The sequence below is a fragment of the Hypanus sabinus genome, chromosome 25 (genome assembly GCF_030144855.1).
Source record: "Hypanus sabinus isolate sHypSab1 chromosome 25, sHypSab1.hap1, whole genome shotgun sequence".
Taxonomy (NCBI): domain Eukaryota; kingdom Metazoa; phylum Chordata; class Chondrichthyes; order Myliobatiformes; family Dasyatidae; genus Hypanus; species Hypanus sabinus.
The window spans coordinates 47,258,224-47,275,377 of record NC_082730.1 but is presented as its reverse complement, the minus strand read 5'-3'; the positions used below and the strand labels follow the sequence as shown (position 1 = coordinate 47,275,377).

The following is a 17,154-nucleotide window of genomic DNA, read 5'->3' as shown; positions in this document are numbered from 1 at the left end:
CTGACTGAGGACATGACATTATCCACCACCTCCTTGAAAACATTTCTATGTTAAATGGATCAAGGAATATCAGAATTGGGTTTATTATCAGGGCATATCATGAAATTTGTTGTTTTATTGCAGCAGTGCAGATCATTAAAAAGAAACTTGCTATAAGTGACAGTAAAAAGAAATGGTGTCAAGGACGATTAGTGAGGTAGTATTCATGGTTGAATGATGAAGCTGAGCTAAATTGCTTTCTTTGTACCATGAAAGCAATCACCACATGTTTGATTAAAATATAGTTGCTTTTTCAGTGACAGATGTACTCATTAAAGGATGGCACTAGTTTTAAAATGATCAATTATCTCTTTTAAAAGAAAGCTTATGTATGAAGTAAGCTGATGAATATTAGACAGTGTCTGGTATGGTTCATAAGAATTAGCTAGTGACAATGTCACCTCTTGAATTTTTTTTTGCTCAAATTAGCATCAATAGGTCAATCATTTGAAAGTTTTTTTCCTAGTGTAGTTTTTTTTCTGTGTTGTTCTCATGTAGTTCAGTGTAGTTTTTGTACTGTTTCATGTAGCACCATGGTCCTGAAAAACATCGTCTCATTTTTACTGTGTACTGTACCAGCAGTTATGGTTGAAATGACAATAAAAAGTGACTTGACTTATCATAGATACTACAAAATCTGCATTGACTGAAAGTTAATTTTCAGTATGGTAAATTTAAGTGGGAAACTGAATTGAGTAAATGCAGACAGAATAGAGAATGAGCACATTTTGGAATTCTTTCCAGACTCTGCAGTATTTTGCTTTTGATTATTCTGTCCTGGATGAGCTCTAAAGGTGGAGAAAATGCTGGTTGGAGCTAAGAGAAGCCATGCTAGTTTCAGGAAGTCTTGAGCTAGATTTTGCAGAGAAATAATTTAGATTTTGTTTTTAACTGCTGGCATTTTCGTATGTAATATCATTAGTTTTTACTTGCAAGCTTCAATGAAGGTACACTAGGCTATCTTAACCAATTTTTGCTTTGATACTGAATCTGGATTTGGTGATGGTAGCCATCAGCAGAACATTAATTTCAAAGCATTAATCTTCAAGGAGTGGTGCTTCAGAAAGGCCCAGTCCATTATTAAGGACCCCCATCACCAAGGACATGCCCTCTTCTCATTGCTACTGTCAGGAACAGAAGCCTGAAGGCACAATCAGAAGTTCAGGAACACTTTCTTTCCCCTCTGTCATCTGATTCCTAAATGAGCATTGAATCCATGAACACCACCTCATTTTTTTAATATGTTATTTCTGTTTTTGCATGATTTTTAATTTAACTATTTAATATACTTGTATACTTTAATTGACTTGTTTATTTTTTCTCTGTATTATCATGTAATGCATTCTACTGGTGCCGCTAAGTTAACACATTTCACGACGTATGCCAGTGATATTAAACCTAATTCTGGTTGTGAAAATGTGTTCACTTTAGACCTCGAGTGGGGAGTTCTGAAAGATTTGGAATCTTTGAATATCAAAAATGTGAATGTTTCGACAGCATATGTGGCGAGAAAACTGCTTTGTTGACGGCTGTTCATGGGATTTACTCATGGAAGGACTTATGATGATTTAGTGGACTTTCTCTTGGCAAGTTTCCTCTTTGGGATATAAATTTCTTCAATCTAAGATTTAATTTGGCAATTAGCCGTAAGTTTAAATGCAGGTTCTTCCTTTGTTTTGAGTTGTGTGTTTTTACCATTGCAGATTTGGTGGGTAGCTTGCTTTTGAGCTTCTTTCATAATTTTGCTAGCTATAAAATCTGTCACCTTTGTTTTGGCAACACACACAAAATGCTGGTGGAACGCAGCAGGTCGGGCAGCATCCGTTGAAATAAGCAGTCGACGTTTCGGGCTGAGACCCTTCGTCAGGACTGAAGGAGGAGGGGGCAGAGGCCCTATAAAGAAGGTAGGAGGAGGGGGAAGTTGCCAGGTGAAAAACCAATCAGAGGAAAGATCAAGGGGAAGCAGGGAGGGGATAGGCCGGAGAGGTGAAGAAGGAATGAGGGGAAAGCACAATGAGTAGTAGAAGAAGGTAGAATCATGAGAGGTGATAGGCAGCTGGAAGAGGAGGTAGAGTGAAAGTGGGATGGTGGAAGGGAGAGGGAGGGAATTACCGGAAGTTGGAGAATTCAATGTTCATACCAAGGTTACCCAGGTGGTATATGAGGTGTTGATCCTCCAACCTGAGTTTGGCCTCATCATGGCAGTAGAGAAGGCCATGTATGGACATATCCGAATGGGAATGTGAAGCAGAGTTGAAGTGGGTGGCAGTCGGGAGATCCTGTCTTTTGTGGCAGACGGAGCGGAGGTGCTTAACGAAGTGGTTCTCCAATCTGCGTCGGATCTCGCTGATGTAGAGGAGGCCGCACCAGGAGCACCGGATGCAATAGATTACCCCAACAGACTCACAAGTGAAGTGTTGCCTCACCTGGAAGGACTATTTGGGGCCCTGAATAGTGGTAAGAGAGGAGGTGTAGGGACAGGTGTAGCACTTACTCTTGCAGGGATAAGTGCCAGGTGGGAGATCAGTGGGGAGGGACGTGTGGATCTGCAGTATACTTTGTGTTTACTCTGCATTATCCATATGGTTCGGTTCTAATAGACGTACTTAGTTGCAGAAGTTATTTGGGTATAGATGGAAAACTGGGCAAATGAAAGGGTGCAGAGTTTTTATTGGTTAGGTTTTTTTAATTAAATATAATTATGGGGAAGATTAAGGTGTTTATTAAAAGTAGTAAATGCTCCAGTTTTGCTCTTCAATTGGCTTTGGAACTTGTACATTTCTTCATTCCAGAATGAAAGCTGATTATTCAAGATGCCGCCTGCGCTGCCTGTATCATCAGTATATGCATTGGTTGCAAACTGGTGCAATATTTTGTTTCAGATGGATGATCTTTGCTGGCTTGAGGTTCACTTTTGCATTTTACAATGTAATTTGCACTTCTGAATGATAGTAGTCTTTCATACCTTAGTTGCATTCAGAATGCTAATGAAGTAGCTAGCTGTACTAATACAGTATCGCATGAATAATGAATATTGCTATTAAATAGCACTTTTTTTAACTAGTTATTTTTTGTTGTCTTGGCAATTGATTTATGCTGCCATGTTTACTTGCCTTTAATAATTTGTATCTCTTTGTTTTGATTCCTTTCTAAATCTTACAACAGTACTTAAGATTTCTCTTCTTTGTCCTGGCAGAAGCAAGTAAGGATGCAGTAAAACGTTATAGAATCATTACATACAGAAGTACTGAGGTGCAGAAGAACATTATTTATTCTGGACATGTATTTTTTCATTAAATTACACAATGTCCTTCCTACCTTTTGAAATAGACAAGCTATTTGTGTTTATTCACTTCACTTGCATGACAGTTGAGAAGAGTTAGAATAAATCGTGGATTATTTGCAATTTATACACAATGAACTTTAATTTCTAAATAACTTTACCCTCCTGTTACCACATGACCAAATATTTAATTAGTTTAGTGACCAGGGCATAAAATAATTGGCAGCAAAGATGAAAGTAACACAAGGGTATTGTTTTGTACAGGACGAGTCATTGGGGTCAATGATGCCAAAGAGATTCATTTGTAGCTTTCAAAGAGAAATGTATTATCTGAAAGGGAAGAATTTGCAGAGCTCTGGGGAGTGGGTGATGGGAGAAGGTGAGAGTTGGCCTAACTTGATCACATTGAACATGCACTATATGCCTACCTTAAGCTATAATCAGTCTGTAATTCAGGGAAGTTATGAAATTTATGTATAAGTCTAAAGAAATGTCCTGAAAATTGTAAATGAAGTTTAGAGTAATACTTTTTAAGATGTTTGTCCTGTTGATGAACAAATTGTCCTGAAAATTGTAAATGAAGTTTAGAGTAATACTTTTTAAGATGTTTGTCCTGTTGAACAAATTGTTATGACCTTTCGGTTACTTAAGAAAACTACAGAATTTTATTTATAATACACATTATTGGATTAAGAGCAGACTGCTTTTTTATCCTTCAATTTGAATACTGGATTTGTGATGTGAAATATATATGGTTGCAAATTTAGATAGTGAATTTGTATATTGAAAGCACAACTTTCACAAAGATCTTGTCTGACAGACTTCTCTCTTGGTAAGGGTGTTTACTTTTTGCTGAGCAATTGTTCTTTGATGCTGGTATACTTATAGTGTCAACACAGCAAAAGGCCCTTTGGCCCATCTAGATAAAATATTATGCCCTCCCTCCTACACCAACTCCTTGGCCACATATTAAATGTATAATCCTTTCTAGTTCTGGCCTTACTAGCATGTGGCATAGGTAGCAATCCTGGGATCACAACTCTGGAGGTCCTGCTCTTTAACTTAGCACCTGACTCGCTGAACTCACTCTGCAGAACATTGTCAGATCCTACCTTTGTCATTGATTTCTGCATGAACCATGACCTCTGGCTGTTCACCCTCCTACTTAAGAATGCTGAGGATCCAAGATGTCCTGGACCCTGGTACCTGGGAGGCAACACACACTGGACAACAATGATTTTACTTCCTGTAAGATACTTTTGGCTGTATCTTTTGTATTTTGGGCTACTGATCATTAAAATCACCATGAAATTCCCCTATCATGCAACATTTTTTAAAAAAAAGTCACCTATATTTGTTATTCCAATTCTTAATTGTTACCCATAATGTAAGCTGAAAAGATTTGTGTTGTCTGGAAATGCTTGGGCAGAGTGGATGCTGCACAGCAGGACGTGTTTTAGAAATGCTGTAAAAGCATCATACACAGACCATTCCATGCATTGTTTACGTATATCAGCTTGCGATCAAGTTGATGTACATGCTGTATGTGCACAGCATATTGTGTGTACTCATTATAATAAAGTATTTTTCAGGAGTATTTATGATAGCAAAATATCACACCAGTGTTCAGCAGCCATGATACTTTCTGTTATTTTCTGACGAGTATATGCTTAAATCTCAAAGATGGAGATGAGAAAATGGCGGCGCGACGGCAGCGCGCGCGGCCACTCCAGGAATGAATATCTGTTTTCTGTAAGTAGGGGCCAAGCACAATCCTGATTTGATGGAGACGGACGTGAGAAGCACAGAGGAACATCTGGTGAAACTTCTGACATGCCTGATTCGCTGCCACTGCTACTGTGCGATCGGAAAATCTCCGGAGAGGAAGGCCCCCAATCCTCGGCTTTGCCTGTTGCTTGGCGGCTGGGGCCGGTGTCCAAGCGTTTGGCAGAGATGGTGCTCTGTGTCGGAGGGCTGGTCGGAGGCTCGAAGTTTTTCGGATGGACTCAGAGTTGGCTGTGGTCGGATGCTTCCAGAGGCTGAATCGCGAAGCATTGCGGCGCTGGAGGTTCATGGCAGGAAGATTTTTTTCTTCCTTCTCTCGTCTACATGAGATGATGGGTTATCCAGGACTTTGAGACTTTTTACCGTGTCCATGGTCTGCCCTTATCAAATTACGGCATTGCTTTATAACTATATATTATAATTATGTGGTTTTTGTATGTTAGTCTGTCTTGTGTTTTTGTGATATCATACTGGAGGAACATTGTATCATTTCTTAATGCATGCATTACTAAATGACAATAAACGAGGACTGAGTGTCCTCACAATCTAATCTAATGACTCATCTTATTAAGAGCCTGTGAGCTCTACTTTAGGTGTAAAATTGGCAACCAAGACAAAGCCTGGGCTTCTCACATTTGTTGTGTGACATGCGCTATCGATCTTAAACCTTGGTACTTGGAAGGTAATGCTGTCGCTGTCCTGCTGATATGGTGAAAGCAGAAGGATCGTGTGACAGACTGCTACTCCTGTCTGACCAGTGTATTTGATTTCTCTGCTTAAAAACAAGAAATCCGTTGAATACCCCAATCTCCCTTCAGTCATGAGACCTGTGCAGCGTGATGATAGTCTTCCAGTACTGAAGCCACCAGAAACATGGAGTCTAGAAGAGGCAGATGAAGATTCCGTGATGTCTGAACCTGAAGTGAAAACGACACCGATACTGACACAGATTTTGAACCCTTTATGTCGAGTGAGTCTCAGATTGAGTTAAGCGATCTGGTCAGAGACTTGAGTTTGTCAAAGGCAGAAGCAGAATTATTGGGTTCAGAACTGCAAGGATGGAGTCTGTTGTCACCAGTCACAAAAATTCCTGTGAAAGATTTTGATATTTGAGACAGAATAACTGGTGCTAAGATTAAGGAAGACATTTTTGTTGGTCAAACAGGCAATTTGAAGAACTTCCAGTGGGACAGGAGAAAATCGCATGAAAAGCATTCAAAGGTGTCGAAAATTTTCTTGGCAACTATAGAGCAGCGTATTACTTGTAGCTGGTTGACAACATACTTCAAGCTACAAAACCATGAAGTGCAACATGTCACTGAAGATTTATTTTCTGCATTCCCGTTTAGATTTCTTCCCTGAATTCTTGGCGCTGTCAGTGATGAGCATGGTGGAACTTTTCATCAGGACATTGCAGTCATGAAGAAATCAGTATCGGGGCAACTGGAATCCCTCAATGCTGGCTGATTATTGTTGGGCATTTAAGCAAGAAGCCTCAGTCACTGAGTTCAAACAAAAATATTTAAGAAAACTTTTTTTGCTTGAACTATTGCTATTAATTGCTATGCTATTAAACATTTTATTCAATAAAGTTAGTTTCTCATTTTTCCACATTCCTTTGTGATACAAGTAGTCTGAAATTATTTGTGTTTAACTTCAAGTGGTCTATCATAGCCAAAACAAAATTCTGAGGAAGCAACACTTTCAAAATTATGCTATCCAGTTATACCAACCGGGAGTGTCATTCTTGTACACAGAACCTGCTTTCTGTTCTCCAAACTAACAAATTCCGTTTCACTATAGCTCGCCTCTTATCTTCCCCCCTTCCCTCCCCCCCCCCCCCCCCCCCACTTTCTGAGCCACAGAGGCAGACTCAGTGCCTGACAGAGACCTGATTGCTGTGACTTTCCTCTGCTAGGTAATTTCTCCCCCACCGCCCAACAGTATCCAAAGTGGTATTTTCGTTGTTGAGGGGGATGGCCACAGGGGTACTCTGCACTGACTGTTTAACTGCTTATCGCCAATGTAGCTTGTAGCTTATTCTGGTTATTATTGGCTGACTTTAGTTGTTTGAAACAAGTTTGCAGTAGTGCTTATTCATATGTATGTGTACACATTTTGAGTCTCAGTAATATAAATATTATATTTCATCTTTTTGTTTGTCTTAGCAGCAAGTGAGGAATAATGGAAAGAAATGGAAGATGCTTCCCCTGTTCTGACTTAATGTAACTTAATGTTTTAGGAGGCTAATTGCAGCTGTTTGTCTCCCTGAGCTGTGCTATGGCTTCAGGTGGCAGTGATGGGGAACCTTTTCGAAGAAACCCAGACAAAACACATAAGGACCACTGTAAAGGTGCATCACAGTCTGTAACTGGTGAGTGTTGGCTTTATACTACAGGAGTTTGCTGTAACATGATGGTTATAAGGAACCTTGCATTATGGAAAGTTGCATTATTCAAAACAAATTTGTCATTGGGGAACGGGGTGAGGGAATAAGGGCTTGAGTTTGACTTGCAATAATAAAGAAATTCTGCAGGATTGTTTTTAAAGTGTTTTTAATAGCTAAGTTTGTCTTGTTATTGCAAGCTAGAAGCTCCATGTTATATAGTTTAATAAGATATGTTTGTCCAAGAGCCAATAGAGTCTGTTGTCGCCAAAAGTCTTGTGAATTTTCAGTGATCTCTTGCAAAATTTCAGTGATCTCTTGCTGTGAAACAAACATCTTGTTGTCTTGAGAGGAAATGAATGTTTAACTGCAAGGAGGCTACAGATAAATAGTTCTTTTCTTCAAAACTTATTTTCTGCTTGTCAATTTCCAAAGTAACTCAAGTAGTTCTGTAGTTCCTGATCAAAATAGTGGTATAGCCAGTTGGGTCTATGCAATATGTATGGTGTGTCCTAACTTTCATCAGTTGCAGTATATTCATTTTGCATTATGTTATTCCATAACTGAGTGATAGGACTGAGGATTGGGATGTTGGTGTACAAGTAGAGGTAGTGTATAGTGAGACTGTCAGGAAGGATAGGCAGATGATAGGGCAAAATTGCTGTCAGTGGGATGTATTGCAGTTGAAAAGGGAGAGAGAATTGAAAAGGGTGACAAATACAGGACTGAAGGTGTTATGTTTGAATGTTCACAGCGCAGTAAGAAATTGGTAGGTTTAACATTCTGGGTATCAGTCATCACTGAAAGATGATTGTAGTTGGGAGCTCCAAGGATACACAATCTATCGAAAGGATAAGCAGGTAGGCAGAGGAGGAGTGGCTGTGCTGGTGAAAGATGAAATCAGATCTTTAGATTAAGAGGTGACATAGGGTCAGAAGATGTAGAATTCTTATGGCTAGAATTAAGAAACTGCAAAGGTAGGAAGATCTGGATAGGAGTTCTAAGGAACGTTGCATTATAGACCTCTGAACAGTAGCTAAGATATGGTCTAGAAATTACAGTGGGATGTGGATAAAGGTTGTCAAAAAGGCAATGTTACTTAACTCATGGGGGGTTTGAGTATGAAGATAGATTGAGATATTCAAGTTGATGCCGGAACCTAAGATAGAGAATTTGTGGAATGCCTCTGAGATGGCTTTTTAAAGCAGCTTGTGTTTGAGCCCACTAGGGGATCAGCAATTCTTGATTGGGTGTTGTGTAATGAACCAGATATGATTAGGGAGCTTAAGGAAATGGAACCTTTAGGAAACAGTGATCATAATATGATGGAATTCACCCTGCAATTTCTGGGGGAGAAGCTAACGTAAAGGAAGTAATTCCCTTTTCTGGAGTAAAGGGAATTACAGCGGCACAAGGGAGAAGCTAACCAAAGCTGATTGGAAAGGGGTGGTGGCAGAGCAGCAATGGCTGGAGTTTCTGGGAGAAATTTGGAAGATGCAGAATAGTTGCATCCTAAAAAGGCAGGATGAGGTAAGCGTGGCAGACAAGGGAAATCACATCAAACATAAAAGGAAAAGTTACCTGGAAGTTCAAAGATTAGAAATTTCTTAAAACCCAACAGAAGGCAACTTAAAAAAAAATAACCATGGGGGGTGGGGACAGAAGATGAAATGTGAAAGTAACCTAGCCAATGATACCAAAAATCATACCAAAAGCTTTTGCAGATATATAAAGTGTAAAAGAGGCAAGGATAGATATTGGACTTCTGGAAAATAACGCTGTAGAGTAGTAATGAAGGATAAGAAAATGGTGGATGAACTGAATAAGTATTTTGCATCAGTCTTCACTGGATCATTACATCAGTGGAATACACTAGTAGTATGCTGGAAGTTCGAGTGTGTTAGGGGGCAGAATTGAATGCAGTTATTACTAGAGAGATGGTGCTCAGGAAACTGAGAGATCTAGTAGGTAGGTAAGTCACCTGGACCTAATGGACTATACCTCAGGGCTCTAAAAGAGCTGAAGAGTTTACGGAGGCATTGGTGATGATCTTGCAAGAATCAATAGATTCTGGTAAGGTTCCGGAGGACTGAAAAATTGCAAATCTCACTCAAATGTCACTGCACTCATCAAGAAGGGAAGGAGGCAGAAGAAAGGAAATTATCGGCCAGTTAGCATAACCTTTGTGTTTCGGAAGGTTTCTAATTCTGTTCTTAAGGATGAGGTTTTGATGTACATTGAGGCACATGCCAAACTTGGCCAAAGCCTGCATGGGAAAATTGTGCCTGACAAATCTGTTGGAATTCAAGAAATAGCAAGCAGAATAGACAAAGGAGAAATCAGTGGAAATTGTGTGATTGGATTTTCAAGAAGCCTTTGACAAGGTGCCCCACATCAGGCTGCTAAACAAGATAAGTGCCCAGGGTATTACAGGAAAGATACGAGCAAGAATAGAGCATTGGCTGATTGGCAGAAGGCAGAAGTGGATATGAAGGGATCTTTTTCAGATTGGTTGTTAGTGACCAGTGGTGTTCCACAACGGTCTCTGACAGGACTACTTTTTGCGTTGTATGTCAGCGATTTGGATAATGAAATTGATGGCTTTTGTGGCCAGGTTTGTGGACATATGAAGATGGGGGAGGGGCATGTGATGTTGAGGGTGCAGAGAGGCTGTAGAAGGACACAGACAGATTAAGAGAATGGGCAACAAGGTGGCAAGCAGAATATGGAGCCTGGAACTGTATGGTCATACAATTTCATAAAAGGAATAAAAGCATAGAGTATTTTCTAAACGGGGTGGGGGGGAATTCAAGAGATCTGAGGTGCAAAGGGATTTGGGAGTCCTCGTGCAGGATTCCCCTAAAGGTTAATTTGCAGGTTGAATCGGTGGTAAGGAAGGCAAATGCAATATTCGCATTTATTTGGAATGGATCAGAATACAAAAACAAGAATATAATGCTGAGGCTGTATAAGGCAGTGGTGAGGCCTCACTCTGAGTATTCTGAGCAATTTTGGGGCCCTTTAGAAAAGATTATGCTGACATTGGAGAAGATTCAGCTGAGATTCATTAGAATGATTGTGGGAATGAAAGGGTTATCATATGAGCAGCAATTAAAGATTCTGGGGCTGTATTCTCTGGAATTTAGAAGAATGAGGGGACCTCATTGAAACCTATCAAATCTTGACAGATCGAGATAGAGTGGATGTGAAGAGGGTGTTTCCTTTGGTGGATGAGTCTAGGACAAGAAGTCACAGCCTCAAAATAGAGGGATGTCTGTTTAGCACAGATAAGTAATTTCTTCAGACAGGGGGTGGTGTGTCTGGACTTCATTGCCATACGCTGTTGTGGAGGCCAGGTCACTGGATGCATTTAAGGCTTGATTAGTCAGGGTGTGAAAGGTTGTGAGGAGAAGACAGGAGAATGGGGTTGAGAGGGAAATAGATTGCCATAATGAAATGATAGAGCAGTTTCTGGGTCAAATGGCCTAATGCTTCTCATACGTTTTATTGTCTTAATAACCTGTAATTCTGTATCATGTTCTATAAATGTAGAGCAAATGTAGATCCATTGTACATATTTAAGAATCTGAACAACAAAATTGTTTGCTGATTCAAAAAAAAAAGGAAAACACAAAATATGAGGCACTGACTTTATAAGATTTTAAGAAATTAAAACAATAGTGTTTAAACAAGCAATTTATTAGCATATGGCTGATAAATCTTTGATTTTTCTATGTGGTGCGGTTGTTGAAATCTACTGACTTACTAACAGCAGGTATGTACAGCTGCAAGAAAAAGTTTGTGAACCCTGGTTTTCTGCATTAATTATTCATAAAATGAGGTCTGATCTTCATCTTAAGTCACAATAATAGACAGATTCTTCCTAAACCAATAGCACATAAACAATTGTACTTCTAGACAATACTGAGCACACCATTTCAACAATCACTGGTTCAAAAAAATATGTGAACCTCTGGAGTAATGCCTTCACAAGAGTTATTTGGAGTTGGGTGTTCCAGTCAATGGGATGAAATTGGAGGTGCGGGTTGTAGAGGAGCCGTGCCCCATTTTAAAAAAAAAAAGACACACAAAGTCAGGTTACTAACGGAGCCTGCTCTTCTCAAGAAAAATCTGTTTATGTGCACCATGCTTCGATCAAAACAACTTTCAGAGGACCTGAGAAAAAGAACTGTAGCTTCATGAAGCTGGAAAAGGCTACAAAAATATTTCTAAAGACCTGTGTGTTCATCAGTCCACAGTAAGAGAAATTGCCTACAAATGGAGGAAATTCAGTACTATTGCTACTCTCAAGGTGTGGGTATCCTGCTTGATGCACAAAGTACAATGCTGAAGGAGGTGGATAAAAACACCAGCATAACAGCAAAAGACCTACAGAAATCTCTAGAACTTGCTAAAGTTCATGTGCCCATTATAAGAAAAACACTGAACAAAAATGGTGTTCATGGAAGGACACCACGGAGGATACCTCTGCTCTCCAAAGAAAAAACATTGCTGTATGTCTCAAGTTTACAAAAGACCGCCTGGATCTTGGAGAATGTTCTGTGGACAGACAAAAATTGAACTTTTTGGCAGTAATGCGCACTGCTATATTTGAAGGAAAAGAGGCATTGCACACCAACACCAAAACCTCATCTTAACTGTGAAGCATGGTGCAAGGAGCATCATGGTTTGGGGCTGCTTTGCTGCTTCAGGGTCTGTACAGCTTGCAGCTGTTGATGGAACAGTGAATTCAAAATTGTATCAGGATATCTTGTAGGAAGATGTCAGAGCAGCAGTCTGTCACCCTAAGCTTGATAGAAGTTGAATGATGCAACAAGACAATGATCCAAACCACGAGTAAATCAACAACAGAATGACTTAAAAAGAAGAAAATTCATGTTTTGAATGGCCAATTCAGAGTCAAGACCTTAACCCAATTGAGATGCAGTGGCATTACTTGAAAAGGGCTGTTCATGCAAGGTATCCCAGAAATATTGATGAACTGAAATAATTTTGTATGGAGGAATGGTCTAAAATTTCTCCTCTCTGTTGTGCAAGGCTGGACTGAATGATTAAACAATGTGTTCAGTAAAAACATGTAAAGTACAATTGTTTGTGTGTTATTAGTTTAGGCAGATTGTGTTTGTCCATTGTTCTGACTTGGATGAAGTTCAGACCATTTTGAGTAATTAATACAGAAAACCAGGTAATTGCAAAGGGTTCACAAATGTTTTCTTGCAACTTTAAGTTGATGCTTTCTCCTGGTCACCATTGCTTCTTTGCAATTTGTTGCTAGATACTTAACTATGGAACTCCATTTTCTCTTTTTCCTGAAATTACCCGAATTCTGAATATACATGCAGTGGCCACTTTATTAGATGCATGTATGGTATGATGTATCGTCGTTGTCTTCTGCTGTTGTAGCCCATCCACATAAGGTTCAGAGATGCTCCTCTGCACACCACTGTTATAACATGCGGTAATTTGCGTGTAGTTGCCTTCCTGTCAGCTTCAACCCATCTGACTATTCTCTGACATTAACAAGGTGCCCACAGAACTGCCCCTCACTGGATTTTTTTTTTTTGTTTTTCACATCATTCTCTGTAAATTCTAGAGACTGTGCATGCAAGTCCCAGAAAATCATCATTTTCTGAGAGACTGAAAATACCCTGTCTGGCACCAACAATCATTCCACGGTCAGTCACTTAATCACATTTCTTCCCCATTTCGATGTCTAGTCTAAACAATACATGCTCAAATGCAATGACTTCAACTAGGCCAAGCAAAGACTTTTTTAAAATGTCTGTATTATGATTGCAAGTCGCTGCTTTTATTTATTAAGTTGTTGCCACATGATTAGCTGATTAAATATTTGCATTAATGAACAAGTGTACCTAATAAAGTGGTCACTAAATGTAGGTGATGGTGCGGTGACATAAATGTGGCTGCTGAGGCTTATACATCTAATCTGTTTGGAAATGTTGCAAGCTTGGCTGGACTTGTTTACAATTTGAACAACTTGTTTCACTCCTAGATCAAAGGTGTAGCATTGGGCACTTGCACATGCCCAAACTATGCTTGTCTTCTGTAAGATAGGTGAAAAGTCTTTTTCAGTCTTACCTGTGCTGTCTCCCAGCACAGCAGATACAGTGGTCAAACTGGAAGGCTTCTCAATTTACTAACAAATTGTTGATTCAGAAGAGGTTAAGGGTGGAGGTGTGTGTTTCATGATAAATTCTTGGTGTTCCAATGTAGTGGTTTTATTGAAAGCTTATTCCTCCAACCTTCAACACCTAATGGTTGAACACTATCCCTATTTACATAGAGAGTTTTCCTTAATCCTGACTACAGTTTACATGCCACCAGTGGCTGACTGTAACCAAGCACTTGAGAGGCTCTATGATGCTGCCTGCAATCAAGAAGCAGTCCACCCTGATGCATTTCAGATCATAGTCAGGGACTTCAACCAGGCTTGTCTGAAAACAGTGCCCAATTACCATCAGCATATAATCTGTAGCATCAGAGGTCCCAACATACTCGACCACAGTTATAATGAGATGAGGAATGTCTACCATTCCATGCCCAGACCGCATTTCAGTAACTTGGATTCACTCCAGTATGCTTACCACATCAACAGGTCCACAGCAGGTGCCATCTTATTGGCTCTTCGCTTGGCCCTGGAAACATTTAGACAAGGAAGGTGCATACATCAGGATGCTCTTTATGAACTACAACTGAGCATTCAATACCATCATCCTCTCAAAACTAATCAATAAGCTTCAGTGCCTTGGCCTTCTGTCTGTGTGGCTAAGCATGGCTCCAATGCCGTATTCAAATTTGCTGATGACACTACTGTCATAGACCAAATCAAAGGTGGTGATGAATCAGCGTATAGGAGAGAGATTGAAAATCTGGCTGAGTGGTGCCATAGCAACAACCTCTCACTCAATGTCAGCAACGCCAAGGAGCTGATTGTTGACTTCAGGAAAAGGAAACCAGGGGTCCATGAACCAGTCCTCATCAGGGTGGAGAGGGTCAGCAACTTTAAATTCCATTATTGCGGAGGATCTGGCCTGAGCGCAACACATGCAATTACAGAGAAAGCACGGTAGCGCTTCTACTTATGAGTCTGCGGAGATTCAGCATGATATCTAAAGCTTTTGACAAACTTCTATAGGTGCGGAGTGGAGAGTATATTGACTGGCTGCATCACAGCCTGGTATAGAAACACAAATGATCCTGAATGGAAGGTACTACAAAAAGTAGTGGATATGGCCAGTCCATCACAGGTAAAGCCCTCTGCACCATTGAGCACATCTACATCTACATCCTGGGTTTCAGCACCTAAGTTACAGGGAGAGGTTGAACAAGTTAGGTCTTTATTCTTTGGAGTGTAGAAGGTTGAGGGGGGACTTGATAGAGGTATTTAAAATTGAGGGGGATAGATAGAGTTGATGTGGATAGGCTTTTTCCATTGCGAGTAGGGGAGATTCAAACAAGAGGACATGAGTTGAGAGGGGGCAAAAGTTTAGGGGTAACATGAGGGGGGAACTCCTTTACTCAGAGAGTGGTAGCTGTGTGAAACGAGCTTCCAGTAGAAGTGGTAGAGGCAGTTTCGGTATTGTCATTTAAAGTAGAATTGGATAGGTATATGAACAGGAAAGGAATGGAGGGATATGGGCTGAGTGTGGGTCAGTGGGACTAGGTGAGAGTAAGCGTTCAGCATGGACTAGAAAGGCTGAGATGGCTTGTTTCTGTGCTGTAATTGTTATATGGTTATATAGTTACATAAAATGCTGTTGCGGGAAGGCAGCATCCATCATCAAGGACCTGTACTGCCCAGGCAAGACATGTTCCCTTCTTGCTGCTGCCATCAGGAAGAAGGTGCAGGAACCTCAGTACTCACACCACCAGGTTCAGGAACAATTATTAACCTTCAACCATCAGGCTCTTGAACTCCTGTCATTGAAGTGTTCCCACAGCCAATGGACTCACTTCCAAAGACTCCTCAGATCATGTTGCTCATTTATTATTACTATCTTTATGTATTTGCACAGTTTGTCGTCTTCTCTACTCTGGTTGAATATCCAAACTGGGTGGTCTTTCATTAATTATGTTGTGATTATTATTCTACAGACTTATTGTGTATGCCTACTAGAAAATGAATCTCAGGGTTGTGTATATAAATGGTGACATATGTACTTTGATAATTTACTTTGAACTTTTAATTTCCACACTACTTTCACATTCACCAGGTCATTCTGACTCTTCCCTTCCTTTGTTAGATATCTTGACTGCCATATCAGGAGATTGGCGACAGACAGATATACTTTATTGATCCCGAGGGAAATTGGGTTTCGCATTTCGCTACTGGCATTCATTGCAAACCTGACTCCAGAGTACTTTTCATCTGATCCATGAGAACTCCATTCCATTCCCTCCTTCCTGTCTCCATTTTATTTGTCCCAGTGATGAGACTTTCCTTACAGGTGTCCCTGAAATATTATTTTCTTAAAAAAATAGCATTCCTTCTACTATGGGTGCATTTTGTCCACTTCCTACACTCTGCACCCACTAACTGTTCCAGGACAGAACAAGCCTAGTCCTCCCCTTCCACCCAACCAGGAGATCATTTTCCACAAAATCCAGCATCATCAGACATATCTTCCCTTATCATCCTTCAATGTTTTGCAGAAACTGTTCTCTTCATCTCTTCCCGATGTAATTTTTTTTTGTTCCACCAGCCACCACCCTTATGGCACAGAAAGTGCACTGCAGATGCTGTGGTCAAATCAAGATGTACAAAAAAGCTGGATGAACTCAAAAGGTTGGGCAGTATCCGTTGAAAGGAGCAGTCAACGTTTCGGGTCAAGACCCTTCGTCAGGACTAAAGCAGGAGGGGACAGGGACCCTATAAAGAAAGTGGGGGGAAGGTGAAAAGCCAATCAGAGGAAAGATCAAGAGGTGAGGGAGGGGATAGGCAAGAGAGGTGAAGAAGGAATCTAAGGGGAAAGCACTATGGGTAGTAGAAGAAGGCAGAGTCATGAGAGGTGATAGGCAGCTAGAAGAGGAGAGAGTGAAGGTGGGATGGGGGAAGGGAGAGACGGAATTACCAGAAGTTGGAGAATTCGATGTTCATACCAAGGGGCTGGAGACTACCCAGACAGTAGATGAGATGTTGTTCCTCCAACCAAAGGTTGACTGCTCCTTTCAACAGATGCTGCCCGACTTGCTGAGTTCATCCACCATTTTTGTACCCTTATAGCACACTTCCTTGCAACTGCAGATGACAATCTTTCACCTCTTCCCACCATCCAGAGACCCAAGCAATCTTTCCAGGTAAAGCAGTGCTTCATTACACTTCAAAGTTCAAAGTATATTTATTATCAAAGTGTATATATACTGTATACAACCTTGAGATCCATCTCCCTACAGACAGCCACAAAACAAAGAAACCCAATTTAACCTGTTTTTTTTAAATCGTCTACTGCATTCAGAGTTCACAATGTACTGTCCTCTACATTAGTGTAACCAAATACAAATTAGGTGATTGCTTTGTGAGCCACCTGCATTCAGTCCAGAAGGGTGACTCCAGACTTTTCATTTCTTGACACTTAATTCCTCGCTCTACTCCCATGGTTGTCTCCTCTACCCTCATCGT

General features: G+C 40.4%; 1 protein-coding gene across 4 annotated transcripts in view; it reads left to right on the top strand.

Moving 5' to 3' along the window:
* Positions 1-17,154, top strand: part of LOC132381214 (bcl-2 homologous antagonist/killer-like) — a 106,982-nt gene that overhangs the window by 33,056 nt on the left and 56,772 nt on the right. For all 4 annotated transcript variants that reach the window (XM_059950538.1, XM_059950541.1, XM_059950542.1 and 1 more), the window contains one exon: positions 7,350-7,481. In XM_059950538.1, coding sequence (XP_059806521.1) covers positions 7,388-7,481 — 94 coding nt within the window. In that variant the 5' untranslated portion in view covers positions 7,350-7,387. The remainder of the gene's footprint in view (positions 1-7,349; positions 7,482-17,154) is intronic.